The 22,044-nt window shown below is 43.4% G+C and overlaps 1 protein-coding gene across 1 annotated transcript in view; it reads left to right on the top strand.

The window, feature by feature from the left end:
* Positions 1–18,761, top strand: part of LOC136518030 (bidirectional sugar transporter SWEET3a-like) — a 70,581-nt gene extending 51,820 nt beyond the window's left edge. The window contains exon 6 of the mRNA XM_066511682.1: positions 18,733–18,761. Coding sequence (XP_066367779.1) covers positions 18,733–18,746 — 14 coding nt within the window. The 3' untranslated portion in view covers positions 18,747–18,761. The remainder of the gene's footprint in view (positions 1–18,732) is intronic.
* The last annotated feature ends 3,283 nt before the right edge of the window (positions 18,762–22,044 follow it).

Below are 22,044 nucleotides of genomic sequence, written 5' to 3'. Positions count from 1 at the left end.
AGAAAAATATATAATTACCCCTATTTCCTCCATGATTAAAAGAGATAATTAGCAACTACATTTTTCATAACAGAACATGGCATAAATTATATTTTTAATATAAACTAGACATTATCATGAACTCAACAAAATTAGAACCACATCATTTGAAGCTACCAACTAGGAGATACATATTTTTGAATATATACACAAATTTGTGAAAAGAATAAAACAAAAACGAATTTGAAACCCTAACTCTACTGCTGGGCCAGCCCGAAGGACACGGCGGCCCACAATGCATGCGTGAGCGTAGCCTAGCCACGACGCGGCCTAGGCTGGCTCCCGCCTTCGCTTCAGCGACTGACACACGGGACCCGCGAGACAGTGAGACAGCCAGGGGAGGAAGAAGAGACGGCGGTGTAGCTCGTCGCCGGTGACAGCTCCAGTGAGGCTATCGGTGCTACGGTGTTCGCCTCAGTCATGCGCATCTAACGGTGCCATCTATTGAAGCTATTGCTATGGCAAAAGGGGGTGGCGATGGCAATGGCGGCGCACGGCCATGGCTTGGCCAGCTCCGGCGAGGCTACTGCGTCACGGCCCTAGTGGCCTACTCTATGAGCTTCAGCATCACTCACAGGACCTAGCGCAAGGGAGAGAAGGGATGGGAAGGCCGCGGTGGTAGTTGGCTGCGTGGAGCGCCAACTCCGGCGAGGTCCCGCCATGGCGGCGGTGGAAGAAATGGCGAATACGCCCTTACCAAGCCCCAATCGCCCCGGCTGAAAGGTGGAGGTGGTAGAGGAGATCACAGTGAAGCTAGGAGCAAGATGGCCGACGTGTTTTTGCGGTGGCAAGCATGCAAGGTGACGGCGATGGCGACGCTCGGTCAGAAATGGAGGTGCTGCGGTGGCCTGTCGCTGCGCGCGGTGGAGGCGAGTGCGTCGGGCAGGCGCTGGCTTTCATCTAGAGCTCAGACGTGCGACGTGGAGACGTTGGCCGAGCATGCATGCCACGCGGCGATCAGCTCCTGAGCCAGTCAGCCACGGCGAGCTCTATCCATTTTCTAAAATTTTCGATTCAGTGTTCAATGACGACGACTGACAGCGCGAATTTGACGTGTCAACATGGCTAAACCATTGATCCATTGCAAAAACTGTGTACATGAAAAATGTAGGCGTACCATCCATCTACAACTTCTTTTCAAGGACCATCATCTAATTCGCCATGGATCAGAAGTTACATCAAGCCAAAGGTGACTCAATCAAACTGAAAATGCAGTTAGGACTTAGAAATATTTTTCAGTGTTGAATCCACCATCAATAATGACTTGTGGGCCATGTTTGAGGCTATTCACACATTTTCATGAGTTGATCATAAAACAACTTTTGTTCCTTGATAAATTAGCTACAACTTTGGTAAAGAGTGCACAGCCATGCAAGGTCTCTAAGTTGGTCTTTTGAATCAGTCAAACAGTGGCACCCTAAGGGTCATTAAAAGTCAAACCTCCACTTGAGGGCATTTTTGTCATTTGGATCCACATGAACAATGTCCCAACAATTACCCTAAGTGTAGTTAAGGTGTATTAGACCATAATCAACCACTTTACACAAGTGCTATACCAATTTCTAATGATCACATGTGATGAAGCACAAAACAATCAATTCACTCAAATGTTGCAATTTCATGTTTCACATGTTTCATGACCTTGTTGTTATTTTATACTTGTCATATTACTACCATGTTGCCATGTTTCAAGGTATGAGAAACTCATGTTGCATACACATGTTTCACTACTACCATTCACAAGCAAATCAAGTATGAAACAAACAGAATTGCGAATGTTGCATATGTATGTTTCAGTGACAATGGCATGATGAGATAAATGATGCATATGTTTATGAAATGAAATGCACTTATGTGGAAGCCAAACACCTAGGGTGTTACAAGAAAGGTTTGTCAATTATATTATTATTAGGTCTACGGCTATTGCTATCGCTATAAATTTACCTAACGCGTTCTAATCCTAGGGCTTTATCCTACGGTCAAGCTTGGCTCTAATACCACTCTATCGGCCCCTCAATTTGAGAGTCCTAAACATATGCATCTACAACCACCCTTTCAAAGTCTTTATGAACAGAAAGTATGAGGGGGTTGAAGATCTTGTGTGTGGCAATATTGGAAAGACCGATTGATTCAAGAGATTTCTCATGTGAGCATGGATTTGATGAGGTGTTCATGAAATAACTTCCATGCTCATCGATCTCATCTTTCTTTTCAAGCTCCAAGGGTGTTTCTTCATGAATGTCTATAGGCAGAAACATTGTCTCCATCATTCCATGCCTATGACATTCATTAGACATTTTATTGTCCAAGATTTCCCATGGATTGGTGGCACTCGGGTTGATCTCGTATAAGGCCTCCTCCAAACTTGGATGGGTCTTGTTTATTAAAGAGATTGATTTAAGCTCACCATTTGGATCTAAGCCAAGTTTGGATTCTACCCATAAGGCTTTGTCCTTGTCCATCTATTCTTTAGCAATGGTATATGAATTCTTAATACATTCCAGCCAATTCTTAATACATTCTAGCCATTGTCGTTGCTCTTCTTGGTCATCCTTGCAGTCTTCATGACTCCTATGCTTCAGTTGTTTTAATGGATTTCTAGGGTCATCATGAGACTTAGGAGAAAGAGCATAACAGGGATCATCGGGGTCAAGGATGGGTTGAGAGATGGGTTCAAATAAGACATCTAATGTGGTCATAGAAGGGGAGAAGATAGGATAGGCTAAATGACTCAGCCCTCCTTCTATGGGTTCACTAGACATGCCACCCTTGAGTTCTTCCCAATGTCCTACATGGGAATAAGGATGCTTTCTAAGAGATCACTTCTTGAGAAGATTTAAATTATATTCGCTTGAAGGTCTCTTGTGGAACTGAAAGTCTAAGCTTTTTCCCAAAATCAGCATAAAAAAGATCATCCTCAAAAGAAATTTCAAAAGGTTGAATTTCTTCTTCCTTTGGAGGATTTGGAGTTTGGGGTATAGATGGTTCGGGATTGATAGCTAAACCTTGGTATTGAAGTGGTTGTGATTTGGCTATCAAAACTTCCTCTTCTTGTTCATGAGATAATTCCTTCTCTTCCTCGGAGAGTTTATTAGGAATGCTAGTGCAGGGAGTCCTTCTACTAATTCTATCAAGCATAGAGCTTGCTTCACTAGCAGACAGACAAAGGAAAGCTCCTCTAGAGGCTGCATCAAGGAATTCCATGGAATCCTTGCTAAGACCCATGTAAAATGTTGAAAGAGCATTGGGTCTGGAATAGCAAGGTTTGGGCCAGTGATGATGAGGTCAATAAAATGATCCCACAATGTGCCAAGAGATTCTCCTTCTAGTTGTCTAAAATTTAGAACCTCTTTTCGAAGGCTAACCACTTTAGAGATGGGAAATAAACGTAAACAAAATTTAGAGCATAACGTTTCCTAATCTCCTTGCATACTTCCTATGGTTTGACTATACCATTGTTTAGCTCTTCCCATCAAAGAGAATGGAAACAACTTCCATCTTAAGGTATTGTCTAACATGCCAGTGATACGCAAGCATGCATAGGTCTGTGCAAACTCCAATAGGTGAGAGTATGGGTTTTCGTTGCCTTCTCACGAGAAAGATTGATCCCGAATCAATTTTATAAAACATGGGCACAACTCATAGCCAGGTGTTAGGATAGGCTCTACAGATTTTGGTGGCTCTTGGCGTGCACTCGTGGGTATTGATAGATAGGAGTGGAATCCATAGTGAAAGAAAAGGAATAAAATAAAAGAAAGAATAAAAGATAAAAGGTTAAGCTAGATTCGTAGTTAATTTAGCAATCGTTTCCCCAGCAATGGCCCTAGAAAAGCTTGTTAGTATATTTAACGCACATAGATAAATCCACAAGCATATGGATACCACTGTAGCTTTCACCCGGAAGTATTCCAAGTATCGTATCCATAGGGAAACATGTGAGGCTAACTACGATCTAACTTAACTAGGGGTAGCAACAAGGTTAAGATAAATAGGAGCGTAGAGAGGAAAACTAAGGTTCTCTAGTTCTAACTTGGGTAAGCTATGTCTTCTACTATTCAACTAGGGACATTACTTAAAGAAATACACCAGCAGAGGATGCTTTCCATAGTAACCGCATCCTATTTGCCCTTACAAATGGGAGGTGGACTACAGAGAATTCAACGAGGCTATAAGAGTCATCCTCGCGAGCTACCACCGATCCGGAATGCAGGATGCATCCACAAGTAACCAGAGTCTAAGCACCATGCTTACACTACAATTACAACTTTACTCTACCCGGATAAAGAATAAAGCACTCAAACGAGTTGTGAACCTGATGAATAATATAAACAAGAAGCTTACTTGAATCAGAAGTTGATTACTAGAGAAATCTTAGAGGCAAGCTCAGATAGAACTTGGATCCGCCAAGGTGCAAGCCATAGAGAGAGCACCGACAAATGTCGGTTCTCGACTTCCCCCTAGATTGCATCTCACTCACTATCTCACTATTTCTAGAGAGAGCACCGACAAAAGCCGACACCTCCTCTAAACTCTTCCCTCACTCACTATCTCACTATTTCTATTTACAAGACTAGATCCTATGGAGGACATATCTTCTCTTGATAGCAGGCTCTGCTCCTGATGAGGAGAATATAAATTAGGGTTTTAGGATGGATCTAGGGAGGGGGTAGGGGCTGGTATATATAGACCAGAGGGTCAATTCTGGACCCTCGGATCAAACTGACTTGAAAGAATGGCGTAGATGCAATCTAGGGGGAAGTCGAGAACCGACATTTGATGGAGGGGCTGGCAAGTGGGCCTAGGGGGCTGGGTGGCCTATAGGTGGGCTGGCTAGCCCCACATGGCAGCCCCCTACCCTCCGCTTTGGTGGTTTGCCTTCTGGAGTCTTCTAAAGCCTTCCCATGCCAGTTTCGCTGTGGATAAACGTGATTTGTTTTGACGAATAGGTCCTCCTTACCGGTTTTCTAGATAAACCCTGCTGAAAACATAGATTCACCAAAACTCGTAGAATTTATCAGTTTAAACCCCTAAACCTATGTTGGCAATCCTTTTTATACATTTATATAAGTTATGTTGATGGTTAATAATTGATGTCAACGATCGTCAACAGCTAGCGCCCGTGTTTGCCTTTAGTCATGGCCTGGACCTCCACCCTAGAGGTCTAGATCCCGTGATCCATGATGGACATACTCTCGGAACTCCTCTCGGGGGTTGCATCCCAGAGTACACCTACATAGGGGGACTAGCACCCTCTCTCACCACTAGCCACAGCCAAGACTTCCACCCAGGAAGCCAAAGGCCCGTGGCTCATGGCGAGCTCACCCGAGGCATGGCCCACGGTGGCCACATCCTTCTAGGGAATCATGAGATCACTTGAACCAATGGATCAACACCTGTCATTGGCTACTCCCTAGACCAGACTCGCCATGTGGGAAAATAGGACGCTATGGTAGAGCCACGCCCTAGACAACGCTGCCGTCGCTGGTGGAACGTAATGAGCCAGGGCACACACGAGCGGCAAAACTACCCACCGCTGGTGACCCAGTGGCTCGGTGGCGCCATGCCGCATAGGACCGAGCCTAAAACTAGGATCCATCCTTGCATGATGAACAAGCCACACAGCAAGTCCACATGAACTGTCAGCTATCACTCGGAGGCATATGCATCCAAGGAAGCGGGCTCCTTGAGTGCACCACGTGCCGCATCGAGCGAACCAGACCATGTTGTGCTTAGAACCGACTTCAACAGCAATGGGTCATGCCAGCTCCCCGTCAAGAGCAGCAACCACACCCAGAAGTGAAGGCATAGTGACAACGACATCGGCGCACCAAGAGTACTCAAGCACCAGAACACACAAGCCCTCCTGGCCAAGGATGACAACAGGCTGGATATGAAAAAGGCACCCCTGGGGGCTCGTGAGCCTACCGTGGACGCTGAGCCAGTGAAAGTCAACCTGTGGCAGCACGAGAGGATGATCCGCGCCAGACATGACCACTCCAAGTAATCAAGAAGTGCCCTCACCCACTCGCACCCCACGAGCCATGACAGCTCCACCGCAAGCGAGCACTCGGGAGCTTGCCTCAGCACAAGCAGCGGCAGCAGGGGGAACGACCGCACCCCGAACAAGCATCAGTGATATCAATCCTATCCCTCTCTTTGTTATTTGATCACATCCACATACGCGCATAGATACAACGATGAACGTAACCAGCTAAGACATGGCATAGAATAAACTTAGGAACACAGAGCCCACACGATTCGTCTCGGAGGCATTTCACCTTCCAGACGTCCTGAATCGCTTCTCACGGGTGGTCAGAATATCATGACCCATGGGGGGAGCTTACATGAGGCCCCCTACCAGCACATATTCCCAACGCCTATGACATGTAACACTATAGAGACATAGCTCAGCACACAACCTCTAACCAGCGCTCGCGCGCTATGAACAACCAATCCGTAAATAGAAAACATAGGCCCGCTTATGCTGGGCACAAACAAAAGCAATACAAACACGATAGAAGCAACACGATAGCATAGGTGGATGGAAGCAAAAACCATCGATGTCAAATCATGTGCATAAATAGTTTGAGCGTTACAACTTCCCTCACCGGCAAACCATGTGGGCTGGCAAACCGGGGACACCTAGTGCCACTTAGGAGACCGAGCTACATCCATGAAGATGATCCCTCATCTTCATGATCGCCGTGGCGGCCTCAGTAGTGGCAATCAAGTCATCCATTAAAACTAGCCCCCCACCGGGCTCCGAAAGCCATGCCTAGGTGGCGATTCTCGCTCAAGGGACCTTCCCGAGGATGAGCACTATGATCTAGAAAGTCCTATCAAAACTTAAAAATAAGAACCCAATGAATAGGAATTTGTGGAAATAGGAAACTCACCATACGCTCACACCAGCGCGGCAGTTGCTAGCACCCGCGCCTCGGCAACCTCTTCCTCCACCACCTGGAGGGCCACCAGGATATAGTCCACGCAGGCCTTCAGCTGAGCCACCTCGCTAATAGAACTCGAATGCAACCGGCGGGCCTCGTCCCTTTCGAGCACAAGCTCCATATCCCTTGTCGCCCGATAGCAAGGGATAGGGGACAAGAGCTCACTGGCTCCAAAGCTAGAACAGGCTGGGAACGAATAGAACCAGATGGGCCTCTAGTCTCCGACACCATTGCCGAAGAGATGATCCTGAACACACCCACGATTAACAAGAGCACAGTCAAACCCGAAGAACGACACAAAAATCACTTACCCTTGTTTTCGCATAGAAGACAGAAGGAGCGACGGCAGTCCGTCGACCTCAGGGGACTCTATGCGAAGGTGCTTCCCATGATCCATCACTAGGGGAGCGATTATAAGCGCACGAGCAGAAAGGAGAAGGAGGCAACTCAGGAAACGGGAGAACGACTGTTGGTATAAATTAATGCACACAGAATAATCAGCAAGTGCACAGATATTATACCGTTGTAGCACTTCACCGAATAATCAGCAAGTCCTAATTCTACTATGCTCATTGAAACATATCTCTCTTGTTTAAAACTTACAAATACTTTGCAAGAAAACATGGGCGATCTTATTCATCTCTTTTTTTCAGGCGGGCCTCTAAGTACCCATTGTTTTAGATATCTTGGACACTTCTCCATTTTTTCATTTCTTTTTTGTCTCTCTTTCTTTTTATGAATAACTTTTGCATAGCCCATGTCTCAACTTTTCAAGAGAGACATTTACAAGAACTTGGAGCATTTATCCTAACAAACATATTTTTGTCTATTCCTAGTGTAGGAGTAGAACATTTTTGGGTGGATGGAAAACATATTGTTGCGTACTCCTAGTGTAGGAGCAGCAGGTATATGTGGAGTGTACGTGATCTTGATCTTGAGAGCACGATAAGTTTCTCAACAAGGATCACAAGGTTTGACCAAACTCAACACCATGACAAGTAGTATATGTAGAAGGTTTCCCTAGTCTATATATCATGTATGGCTCTGGTAGGACATTGGTTTACCACAAAGGAGAGGTGTAGCTATTCATTTTACTTTTTAAAATAAAACTCTCCAATAACAAGACATCAAGAATCAAGTTCTCATTATTCTACTATATCTCATTCCACAACAACTTAAGTGACATGGGGTCCCTCATAATAAGTTCCCAATAGTAACATGACTTCTAGGAAAAGTATTATGTGAGTCTATCCTTAAGTCATGACTGAAATAACATTTCCTCATGTTTTAAGTTGTTTTATCAAGTCATTTTCAATTTGGTTTGAAATGAAAAGCAAAACATGTGAAAATAGAGTGTATGGGCCTCAAACCTGACAGTGGACGAAGCATGGGGCGAGGTGGCATAGTGATGGGCTCGGCATCCCATAGAGGAGGCCAAGCAGCCCACTCTAGGGTCTACTCGAGGCCCGCTTCATTGTACATGGTTCTTGGCTCATTATTTTCTAAGCTTCGGAATTTTCGTGATCGAATTCCGTATTGTTGTCACGGTGTGTCTCCCCCACACTTGTTTCCCTATATAACTTTCTACACAACATGTGGAGATGAACACATATCCAAAAGAAATAATATGACTCCATTAATTTCAATAAGGCACTTTATTACACAAGCACAAACTTTAACTAACCTAACACAATCTTTTAACCATCTGAGCTAAGCAAAAAACCTAAACACATAATAACACTTAACCTAACACTTGTGCCTTCTTAATCGACCTATTACTCAGTTTTGCCCTTTATTCCCAACATAGCGGGAAAGGATAGAGATTTCGCTTTTTAAATTCTTCCACTGAAGATGCTCTAATTCCATCCTATTATGCATAACTTCGAGAGTCCTAGTAAGGAGATTGGTCTTCTCTTGGAGGGTTGTGATGGTCTAGGTAAGAAGATCAATTCTCTTCTCTAGGGATGCAACTATCATCCTTTGATGCTTCTTTTCCCTCTCTAGTGGAGCTGGTGTAGGTCTCTTCGTTGTCTCCTTGGGTGGAATGATCCTGATCCACCTAGGTGCAGCTCGTACGCCGTCAAAAACTACTCGAGGCATGGCCATAGTGTATTTGGCACATGAGACCTCCCCAAACTTGTTAGTCTTCACACTCGTTAGCATCTCATTGGGTCTTGGGGGAAAGAGCTTGACATTCTTCTATACTTGGATCATTAGGCCCTCCAATTGATGCGACCTGTCCTTCAGGAATAGGAGCTCCTACGACGGAGTGAGCACAGGTTGATGAACTTGGGCGAAAAGATTGTCCATAGCTTCTTTCTGGAGGAACTAGAGCTAACTGCTTGCGAGGAACAATGGCTTGAGGGAGAGGTTCTCCTACAGGAACAATGACTATAGGCTCTTCTATAGGAGGTAACTTGTTGAGGTCGGTCTCGAAGGGGATGATCTGCTTGTCGGCCATGGGAACTAGAGCAGAGGAGAGCTTTGCTATTGTTGGAGAAGAATGCTTTGATGGGATGGCTATAGAGGCAGGTGGAGGCTTGTTTATATAGGGGGAACAACTTGAAGTAGGGGTCAAGATCTATTCCTAAGGGTGCCATACGAAAGGATATGCAAATGAATTGAAAAACTATGGGATTCTAACAAGGAAGCATCTAGAAGACACAAGATTGTTGAGGGAACACGAGAAGGGCTGACAGTGGACTAGGTGGCCTAGGGGTGGGGGCGGCCAACCCCACATGTCATCCTCTTGGGGTGATTTTTCTTATGTCAGTTTCTAAACTCTATCTAATCCCAAAAAGTATATTTTTGCATTACAATTCATTACGGAGGATGGCAGTGGTGTAATTTATGGTAAAATAAGAAAATCTACCTCATCCAAATCCACAGGTGGTTTTTTAGGTTTTAGAAAGATCTTGACACAGTGGCCATTTATCTTGAATAACGTACCTTCATTGTTTTGAAGTGTTACCGCTCCATGTGACGAGGTGGTTATCACCTTGAATGGTCCTTCCCATTTTTTCTTCGAAGTTTTCCGTGCCCAAATAATTTAACCCTAGAATTAAAAAGTAATACCTTATCTTCGGGAGTGAACTCCTTCTTCTTGATCCTCTTGTCATGCCATATTTTGGTTCTCTCCTTATATATATTGGCGCTATGATATGATTTTTCACGCCATTCATCAAGCTCAGAGAGTTGCATCTTCCTCTTGGTTCCTGCGGCTTCAAAGTCCATGTTCCATCGCTTGATGGCGTAGTGAGCTTTGAATTCTAGCTCAATAGGTTGATGGCAAGTCTTTCGATAGACAATTTGATATGGTGACATTTCTAACGGTGTTTTATAGGCCATTCTGTAAGCCCATAGTGCATTGGGTAGTCTATCCTTCCATGCAGTCCCCATCTCATTGACTATCTTTTACAGAATATTCTTGATTTGTTTGTTTGATGTTTCTACTTGGCCACTTGTCTGAGGGTGATATAGAGTAGCGACATTGTGATGGATCCCATGCTTCATCAAATAGTGGTGGAAGTTCTTGTCCATGAAGTGAGTTCCTCCATCACTAATCACCATCCTTGGAACTCCGAATCTTAGAAATATTATTTCTTCAAACATCTTCTTGGAGTTCTTTGCATCAGCAGCTCTACATGGCATGACTTCAACCCACTTGGAGACATAGTCAACTGTCACCAAGATGTACTCATAGCCTTTTGACTTTGGAAACAGGCCCATGTAGTTGATTCCCTAGACATCAAAGAGCTCTATCTGGAGGTGGTTGGTGAGTGGTATGGCATCTCTTGAATTGATATTCACGTGCCTCTGACACGCTCCACATCTCCTGATGAAGTCTTTCGTGTCTTCATACATGGTTGGCCAAAAGAATCCACTCTGCCAAATCTTTGAATGAGTGCAGAATGCCCCATAATGTCCTCCATATGGTGATGAGTGGCATCGTTCGATAATCTTGATGCCTTCCTCTGCCGGTACACATCTTCTAAGCAAACCATTAGAAGATACTTTGAAGAGGTACAGCTCATCCCATATGTGGAGACGACTTTCATAGATGAGCTTCCTTTTGTTCTCCCCTGGTGGTACATAAACTGTAACCATAAAATTTACAATATTTGCGTACTAGGGGTAGGATTTCGTGACTTTGAAGAGCATGTCGTCTCGCAGCGAATCATTGATGGACAGTCTCTGCAAATTCTCAAACTGCATTCTAGACAAGTGATCGACAACAAAATTTTCTACTCCCTTTTTATCTTTTATTTCTAAATCAAATTCTTGGAGTAGCAAAATCCATCTTATTAATCTGGGTTTAGTATCTTTCTTAGTGAGCAAGTATTTTAAAGCAACATGATTAGTATAAACAATCACCTTAGCTCCTACTAAGTAAGATCTAAACTTATCAATAGCAAAAACAATAGCCAAGAGTTCTTTTTCAGTTGTTTCATAATTAAGTTGAGGTCTTGTCAAAGTTTTGCTAGCATAAGCAATTGCATGATGCTTTTTATCTTTAGTTTGTCCCAAAACTATCCCCATATCATAATCACTAGCATCACATATAATTTCAAAAGGTAGCGACCAATCAGGGGGTTGTATGATTGGTGTAGAGATAAGTGCTTTCTTAAAAATGTTAAAAGATTTCAAGCACGCATCATCAAATTCAAAGGGAACATCCTTAGCCAAAAGATTTGTAAGTGGTCTAGCAATATGTGAAAAATATTTTATAAAGCGGCGGTAAAAAACAGCATGACCAAGAAAACTATGGATTCCTTTGATATTTATGGGAGGAGGTAACTGTTTGATTACTTCAATTTTAGCTCTATCTACCTCAATCTCTCATTCGGACACCAAGTGTCCAAGCACTATGCCTTCTCTAACCATGAAATGACATTTTTCCCAATTAAGGACTAAGTGCTTTTCTTCACATCTTTGCAAAACCTTGTCTAAATTTTCAAGACAATCATCAAAAGTTTTTCCATAAATAGAAAAGTCATCCATGAAAACTTCCATGATTTCTTCAATCATATCAAAAAATATAGACATCATGCATCTTTGGAAAGAAGCTGGAGCATTACACAATCCAAAAGTCATTCTACGGTAAGCATAAGTTCCATATGGACATGTAAAGGTGGTTTTTCTTTGGTCATCTGGATGAATCGGTATCTGGTGATAACCTGAATACCCATCAAGGAAACAGAAGAAAGAGTGATTTGCTAGTTGCTCTAACATTTCATCAATGAAGGGCAACAGAAAGTGATCCTTCTTTGTTGCCTTGTTAAGTTTTTTGTAATCTATACACATCCAGTGATGGTTCTTTGGGGGATTAATTCATTCTTTTCTATTTTAACAACAGTCATACCTTCCTTTTTAGGCACAACTTGCACAAGGCTTACCCACTCACTATGTGGCACGGGATAGATGATCCCGACATGCAGGAGTTTCAAAACCTCTTTCTTAAAACCCTCTCTCATCGCATTATTAAGCCTACGTTGGGGCTCCATAAAAGGTATAGAGTTAGGATCTATAGGGATGTGATGGGTGCAAAGAGCAAGGCTAATTCACTTAAGGTCTTGGAGTGAGTAGCCAAAAGCAGAATGATGCTTTCTAAAATAGTTAGCAAGCGGAGGGATTCTTCCTGAGTGAGTTTATCACTTATGATCACAGGAGAATCCTAATCATTATTGAGAAAAACATATCTAAGACCAGAAGGCAGGGGTTTAAGCTCAATGGTAGGCTTAGGTGGTTCTAGCAATTCATCTAGAGGTTCAGGGTCTATAGGATTTCCGTCTTCTTCTTTGATGAAGAACTGGGCATCATCTTTCAGGTTGGGTTCGATCAAGTCATCAAGAGATGCAGCCTTAACCTCTTCCATTGGGTCTTCCTTGGGAATTGGCTCACTCTCAGCATTTGGAGAATGAGTAATGGGTATAGAAAGCTTAAAGTTTTTCCCAAGTCTTATATTCAACTTCCCCGTTTGTCCTTCTTGGATAAGTCTTTCAATTGATTATCCTATCAACAGGTCAAACTCCATAATATCAAAGATATAGAAGCTTAGATGAACCTTAGTTCCTTTTACCTAGATAGGAAGGACAAAAAGTATTCCCAAACTTGGGAGAATGTGTCCTGAAAGACCTTTTAATAACTTTGTTGTTGGGGTTAGTGGCATGTGTTTCAATAAATCAAGAGCAAAAGATACAGACATGATGTTAACACCCACAACTAGATTGTAAAGAGCATTGAAAGGAGCTTTATTAATTTGGTAATGAATGGAAATAGAAGGTGAATCTAAGCGAATCACATCAGAGGAAAGCTCTGATTCTTATAACCATTCATTACTTATAATAGACACTAGCTCTTTCATAGTCATTTTAAGGAAAGCTTCCTCAGAAGGGTCTAAAGGTTCATGAAATGATGATTTCCTAGACTTCTAGGGTCTCCTCATAGTATGGTAATTTGAGGTATTTCCATATTCATCAAAAAGTTCATCCTCAAATTCAAGCATGAAATCTAAAATTGGAGTTTCCTCCTTTTTCGGTGGTTCAGGATCTAAAATAGCTGAAGTTGGTGATGGGTTTTCTATGGATTCAGATTTAGCTATCTAGGATTCTTTCTCTAATGGCTTCTCTTCTACTTCTTCAGGGATGTCCACTAAGATTTTAGTAAGAATGTTTCTCCTCGTATTGGCGGAGACATGCAAGAACGAGCCTCCTGAGGCCATATTAAGATGCTTTGAGGTTTTCCTATTAAGACTCATATAAAAGTGTTGAAGAAGAATAGGGTCTTGAATGGCAAGGTTAGGGCCATTTTTAATAAGAGTATTAAAACATTCCCATGACATGCCTAGAGATTCTTTTTTATTTTGTCTAAAAGATAGAACCTTTAAACGAAGTCTGACTACCTTGGAGATAGGAAAGAATTGCAAGCAAAAGCTAGAGCATAGGGTACAAGCCATAGAGAGAGCACCAATAGGCTGGGACTCCTACAAAATTCTTTCCTCTCACTCTATCTCTCTATCTCTAATACAATACTAGATCCTATCAAGGATTGATCTTCTCTTGATTGCTAGCCCTAATCCTAGTGGACATATGAATTAGGATTTCTAGCTTTTTAGCTCTCAGGATCAAATGAGGCATGCCCTGAGGGGGGTTACAGGCAGGTATGTATAGGCTGGAGCATCAATCCTGAGCCCTTAGATCAAACCGACTTGAATAAATGGTGGAGATGCATCCTAGGAGGCGGTGGAGAACCGACATAACAAAGAGGATGACAGGTGGGGCCCATAGGGGCCAAGCCATCTCTAGGTGGGGCTGGCTGGCCCCACATGTTAGTGGGTCAAGGCTTGCTTCGGTGGAGAGCCTCCTGAAGTCTTCTGGAACCTTCCCACGTTGATCCCATGGCAGAATTTCGTGATTTCCTTTGACGAATAGGTCCCCCTTTACGGTTTTCTGATTAAATCCTGCTGGAAATACAAATTCACCAAAACTCGTGGAATTTGCCAGTTTAAACCTCTAAGTCTATGTTGGTGATCTATTTTAGTCATTTATGGAAGGTATATTGATGGTTTGTGATGAATGTTAACTACCGTCAACAACGACACCTCCCATAGTGCAGCACTCCAGTGGATTTTAGCCGCAAAGATAACCTCAGCAAACAAATTAGGCCCACAACCATTACTAAATACTTTGATAATCCTACAGAGCAGGAGCAGTAATTAGGTGGAATGCGGAGCAGCGGCCTCCCACACGATGACCCAGACCAGGTAGGCCCTACTCGTTTTCATGTTTCCATATTGCTTTGGTTTACGTGCCTTCATTCAGAGGATGCCTCATTGCCTGCGAGTGGACATCATCAATGCCGCATGATCAAGGAGGTCGCATGCCCCTAGATCTATGTGCAAGAGTGACCTACCACGAACACGACCCCGCGTTGTGCTTAGGATACATACTCTTGGGCCGACCCCTAGAAGGACTCGAGGCCACAAAAGGGATAGGGGTAGGGAGGAGATGGGCCCTTGTGGCTCTAATAGGTGGTGTGGAGCCACATGACCATCTCTCTCTATGTTTGAGTCATCTGCTTCAAAGTCTCCCGGGTTGACCCCCTTTGGGGTGAGGCATCTTGCCCTTCGGCTACTGCGGAGGCGGTTGGGGACCAACGGGATTGACGGCTGATGATTTATGGGACATCTCTCGACAAGGCACAGTTGAACTCCATGTCAATTGGGGAGGATATCAGGTCCCACTCGAATTACCCATCGACTCCGATGAGGCGCAGCACTCTGACTGTGTGGTTACGGTGGACAAGCCTCTCCCCATGGGGTGAAAAATGAAACCTGCCTATAATAAGGCAATACGACCCTTTGGGTTGGGAAAGCGTAGTGGGAGGAAGCCAAAGCCAAGCCCGAGCAGTCCTGATAATCGAAACGGGGGCACGGCTGGTCCCTCCTCGCATCCTAAAACCATGACTTGAACCCAAACCGCAAGGCCTCGTGCTCCCACAAGAGCTGGTGACCCTTTCAGGAGGGATCGTCACCGTGGGCGGCTGAAAGTCACATAACAGTGCCTTCCTCATGAAGTGACACTATAGCTCATAGACATTTGGGAGGAGAGGTCCAAGGTTGCTTGATGACCTTGTTGCCCTACACGATAAGAGGCCAATGACTCACCCGAAGCCTGCAATCCTCAAGCTCACAGACATTTGGGAGGAGTGGTCCAAGGTCGCTCGACGACCTCGTTGCCCTATGCGACAAGAGGCCAATGACTCACCCAAAGCATGCAATCCCAAAGCTCACAGATATTTGGGAGGAGAGGTCCAAGGTCGCTCGATGACCTCATTGCCCTGTGCGACGAGAGGCCAATGACTCACCCAAAGCCTGCAATCCTCATGCTCATAGACATTTGGGAGGTGAGGTCCAAGGTCGCTCGATGACCTCATTGCCCTACACGATGAAAGGCCAATGACTCACCTAAAGCCTGCAATCCCCAAGCTCGCAGACATTTGGGAGGAGAGGTCCAAGGTCGCTCGATGACCTTGTTGCCCTGCGCAACGCGAGACCAATGACTCACCCAAAGCCTGCAATCCCCAAGCTCGCAGACATTTGGGAGGAGAGGTCCAAGGTCGCTCGATGACCTCATTGCCCCACACAACGAGAGGCCAATGACTCGCCCAAGGTCTGCAATCCTCAAGTTCATAGACTTTTGGGAGGAGAGGTCCAAGGTCGCTCGACAACCTCACCGCCCTACGCAGCGGGAGGCTAATGACTCACCCAAGTCTTGCACCCTTGAGCTCATAAATACTCAGGAGGAGAGGTCCAAGGTTGCTTTACGACCTCACCACCCCATGCAACGAAGGACCAATGACTCACCCGAAGTCCGTGTCCCTAGACTCACAAATCTAATCTTGTCCGAACAGGTCGAAGGTCAATGAGGTCTCACTCAGATAACATGGCCACAAAACACGTGCAGCCAAACCGCATATAATAAGCAACAAAAGCCTCACAAAAGGGCTACAGCAACACCAGAAGGAGGATTCCTTGAGCTTTTATTCATATCTCATATGATTACAAAGCAATGTGCGGGCGATCCGCACACAAGGAATCACTACACCACAACACCGCTTCACCGTCAGACATCTGACGCTAAAAATTATATTTTGCGATGGATGATCTGACGCTAAAGATAACTCAGAGATCATCTGACGCTAAATCCTCTTTTAGCGATTTAATGTCTGTCACTATAGGCATTCATATTTAGCGTTGAACCGTCTGTCGCTAAACATTTGTATACCATGCCTCTGTCTATCGCTAAAAAATAAGTGGGCCCCGCCTAGCTCGAGCGCGCCACTTACATTGAGCTACCGCGTCTCGCTTACATCAACCTCGCGCGCATATTTTAGCTGGCCATTAGGTACAGTGAAAACCCTAGCCCTAAATCCCAAATCCAGTGAAGTGATCCCGCTCGCCGCCCTCTCCCTCTCCCAAATCACACCCGCCGCCAGCTCCCCCTCAAATGGCGCCCGCCCAAACCTAGGTCCCTCCCCCTCCGTCCCAAACCCGCCTGCCCCGCCCCACACCTCCTGTCCTGCCACCCTCTGCTCTCTCCCAATCTCGCATTCCCTAGCTCCCGCCTATCGCGCCGCCCATCCCCTGTGAGCACGCTGCCCCGCCCCCAGCCACTGCGCACGCGACGCGGCGACGTTGAACGCCCGCCCTTAGACAGAGGAAATCCCGCCCGCCTCTAGCTCCCTGACCACGCTGTCTGGAGCTCCTACGCCCGAGGAAGCCACGCCCACCGCCTGCTCCCTGACCGCACTACCTGGAGCGCTTCGATGGAGGAAGCCCTGCCCACCCCTAGCTCCCTGACCGCGCCACCTTGAGTGCTTTGAGATAGAGGAACGCTGCAGCGGCAGCTGTAGCCTCCACCGGTGGAGCACGCGACTGGGAGCGCTTCCAGCATCACCGCGACTCCGATTCGTGCTTCTGTTGTAGATCTATCGGTATGTCCAAAAGCCCTGTCCTGCATCTTTCTTTTGGGCTGCTCCCTTGCTGTTGTAATCTGGGTACAGTTTCTCTTTTGCTGCACTAGTTTTTTTAGACTTAGATTGGCGTGTTTGGAGCACAGATTGGAGATTGAGAATTTCCTGAATAGCACAAGAGACAGGTTAAGGAACTTGCTTTATGGCTTGTGCATAAATTGGATTTGACAACCCTTGTCTTTGGTCTGAGAGCTTCTGCCAATCTGCAGGTCTTAAATAGCGATGGTAGAGGGAAAAACATAATAGCACATTGTGTCCTGATTAATTCTTTTAGAAGCCAAGCAGTATGCTAGGAAGAATTTAGTTTTGTGTTTTTTTTCTAATGAATCAAGTTAACCATAAGGTGACTCGTGTAATGCAAGTGAGAGTGCAACTCTACAAGTTCTGGTATTTGGGATTTTTGAAAATGATCCATTTACCCTACTTACATGATTCCCCTACTAAGGCTGTATTACTGTCAGTACAAGGAAGGCCCTTGGTGTGAATCTTGTTGATAGTAGGATTGATGTGAACTGTGCATACAATGCATGCACTCAAGGAGGACGAAGGACTGATTATGAAATAGAACTTTTGCTGCTTCTATTATCCATCTAAATTGGGATGTGTAGTCATTTATTACCTCTGAAATAAGTCAACACAGCAGCCTATATAATCCCTGGACGTAGGCATGCAGATTTTAATGTCACCCATTACCCAAAACAATTTGTTTGGTGTAAATACCTGCTAGGTTGACCCAGTAAGTTTTAGTTCTTCCATTGAGCTGACCTCAAGGAGCTTCAATCCATCAGCTTTGTTTGTTTCACTCCATGTTTAAATTATCAGTTCTTTTCTTGTAAGTTCAAAACAGTGGTGTTGGTTCGTCCATTATTTGCACAAAGGTACTGCATTTGTTTGCATAGTTTACATGTTCTGCATGGTGACTTCTCTAGTCAGGAGATTGATCTGGATACGTTGAATGCTTTTTCTAGAATTTCTCAGTGCAATTCTAGTTGTTCTAAGAGCATAATCCCTCATGTGTTTTTTGAAGTGTAAAATGCTTATTCCCTAGAATTCTCAGTTTACAGTGTGATTCTAATTGTTCTCGACCACTATGATGCTAAAAAGGAAAATTTTGCCTTTCCAAATGTAGTTCAGTTATCTGGCATAATCTTAATACTGTTCCTTCTTCCTTCTGCTAGAATACAATCGTTCATTTCTTCTATTTTTACTTCAGGTTGGAACTGGTGAGAGCTTGGTCCCCCATAGACATGATGCAGCCCATTCAATTATAAACAAGACAACTACACCAACAAATGGTGGCCCTCCTCACTGTGCTCATGATGACCTTGTAATCTCCTTGTCTTCCTGCATTCTTTTGGTTTCATATACGTTCCTTGCTTTAAAATTCTTATGGGTGCATCATTTATGGGTGCATATTTACTAGAGTTTTGATTACTGTTAGGCACAAACCAGAGGCATGTTTCTCTTAGTTGATGTGATAATTTACTGCTGAAATTTAAACTTGACTGAAAGTTAAATTGGTTAGAGGCATTTGTCGCACTTAGGCGCAAATGAGGCCTAGTGCTTTAGATGATAACTCATACTGTACTTCAGTTTTACATAACTTGTCTACACTTTCTGATTCCATGGTTATAAAAGTAAAAAACTTAAGTGAAAAAAATTTGTTATACTAGTCTCTTGCTTACTTTTTCTAAACAAAGGTGTCTTGACCTTTTTACTGATATTTGTATTGTTTTTAAGCTGAAAAGGAGCCTGATTGTCTAGTTAAAGAACAGTAGTATTATTTTCAGATGCCGGGCCTCATTAGCAAGAAGTATTATTTTTAGATGCCGGGCCTCATTAGCAAGCAGAAGCTGTTTAGTTAAATTGAATCGGTTGGGTAATGAAATTTAGAGCACAAGCATCTTCCTTTTTTTTCTCTAAGCACAAGCATCTGATGCTCACATGTATGGGTACAAGACTAGTTAAGCAGCAAGGTCCTAATATCTAATGTAACCATTTAGCTGACTTAAGTCCTAATATCTAATGTCAAACATGTAACCATGATACACTTGTAATATATTTCCTGCACCCTGACTTTTGGGATTAATCTATAGATGCTCATCCCTGTTTGTGGTGTGGGAAAAAACACGCCCAAAAGTTTACTTGAACAAATATGTACTATTATACTTGCTTCTTGCTACAGCTAGTTACAACCATTTTGTGTTTAACAGGCAGCCCAGCTGTGAAGATATAATTCAGGGATTATTTATGCCATGTGTACAAAGAATATTCCTTTTGGGCATTCACAGTTACTTAAAAACTTGCTACTTTTCACTGGGCCACTGAGAATATGCTTATCATGTCGTAATTATGCTGATTTCCAAAGTATCATATGCTGAGCATTACTGATGACACATTGTAAATATCAGTCTTGCTAAACAATCAATTGTTTCATTGTCGGTTCTTGTAAATATCAGTCAAGCATTGAGTTTATCTCAGTGTCTTGCTAAACAATCAATTGTTTTCATACACGGTTCGTTTGTTCGTTCGTTTCTTCAATGTGCCCACTGCCACCTTATCTCTGCTCCATTTCAACTGCGCTTGTTTGGGTTGACGATGCAGTTCGCATTGTCCTCATCCCATATAACTATGTACAGTCTCAGTTTCAAAAACAGTGTCCTCAGAAGCATATTACTGTTACTGACCACTCTACCAAACCTTTTCAGCGCAGGGCTACAGTGTTGTTCTCCCTGAGAAATTGCAAACCGGCAAGTGGAACATGTACCGGTACGTGCTTCGTGTTGTTATGAGATACAGTGTTGTTCTGTGGCTCCTGTTGTTGTCTTGCAGGTCCGCGCGTTCACCTCTAAGGCTGATAAGTAGATATCCCGACACCCTAGACATTGGAACGCTGCATGATAATTTTACGAAAGAGGCTGGGACCTTCTCTCTTCAATCTGACTTTTTATCTCTTTATTTTCCATCTAAAACTTTTGTGGAAAGTTCTGTTTTTATTTTGTGAGAAATCGTCGTAATCTTTTAGGCAAAAGGTTACATTTTCCCAAATTTTGCAGGTATGCAGTTGAGACTTTTACAGACTGTAAATACCTGGGAACAAGAATCAGAACTGATGGGACAATTGGAGAGTAAGGATTAGCTATCTAATAAATGCCTTATTATTGCCTGCAGTGTCCTTTTTATCCAAACTGATTGACTGATTTGTGCAAGTGACAAATAATGTTTGTAGCTACAAATGGATGACATACGGAGAAGCTAGCACGAGCAGGACTGTAATATTCTGTGTGCCTCAAACTCTAAGCATTATGAGCTTTAATCACTTCTCTCTTTCAACCTTCAACAATTACTAGTTCCTAAAATAAAATTTGCAAATGAAGCCTATGATGAAGCTGCATGTCAGAAGTCATCTTAGTCATAACTAGTGAGGCTGGAACTGCTCCAGGGATTCGGACCATTCTTTATTTGTACTTGTATAACTCTGATAACAGGTTTCTCTAGCATAAAAAACATCGTATAGTATGGGACAAGTGGCAGCCATGACAACCTTTTTGCAGGCCCATATACATGAAAGATATGGTTAATCTTGTGGATACTGGGGCCTGATATTTAAAGAATAAAATTTTTATTCTTATTTTGAAAAGCTACATTGGTTTATTGATGCCATTTAGCTTTCAACTTCACATTATTATAGTATTATTATGTCATTCTACATTTAAAAGACGTAGGCTGAAACTATTATCTTACTCATAGTTATCTATTGATGGCAGCTGTTAAGTTTTATAGCTCAAATGCCATGTGTTCGGCTTATAGTGGTAAGTCTAGGCTGCTTACTGTTGACAAACACAATGTAATATTCATGATTATTCAAGGACCTTTCCTCCTTAATTTTCCTAGTTTCTTTGTCTAGGTAGTCAGTGGAGATGATGCAAATATGCCATCAACTCCAGTTACTACTGGAGTGGAAATCATAACTTACTCCAGGCTGCTCATCTAGGTGCTCATGATGATTTTTATCTTTTAACTATTTCAAACACTACATAAAGGGGTAAAGGCTACCATGGTATAAGTTGCTTCTCATAAACTGCATGATTTTACTGAAGTGGATACCCTTATTTCTCAATGTACCTGAACTTAAGGAAATTTTGATACAACTGCATGGCAGCCATTTTCATTGTCATTAATCTGGAATGGCCTAAGTCAGATTTGTGGATGCACTCAACTATAAGTATCCCATGTCCTTTTGGTTCCCTGTTTTCTTCTTGCTCTTTTTCCTTGCCTATGTGCTTCAAGAGTTTGGCCCTTAGAAAGTTGGTGTGATTTCACACCTAAGTCGCACATATGTACTGATGCACTCAACTATAAGTATCCCATGTCCTTTTGGTTCCCTGTTTTCTTCTTGTTCTTTTTCCTTGCCTATGTGCTTCAAGAGTTTGGCCCTTAGAAAGTTGGTGTGATTTCACACCTAAGTCGCACATATGTACTTATGTTATTTGTATTATGTTCCTAAATTTTATACGTGGGATGC

The sequence above is a fragment of the Miscanthus floridulus genome, chromosome 17 (genome assembly GCF_019320115.1).
Source record: "Miscanthus floridulus cultivar M001 chromosome 17, ASM1932011v1, whole genome shotgun sequence".
Lineage (NCBI taxonomy): Eukaryota > Viridiplantae > Streptophyta > Magnoliopsida > Poales > Poaceae > Miscanthus > Miscanthus floridulus.
The sequence above is the reverse complement of the archived record's forward strand: the minus strand, read 5'-3'. Positions and strand labels throughout refer to the sequence as shown.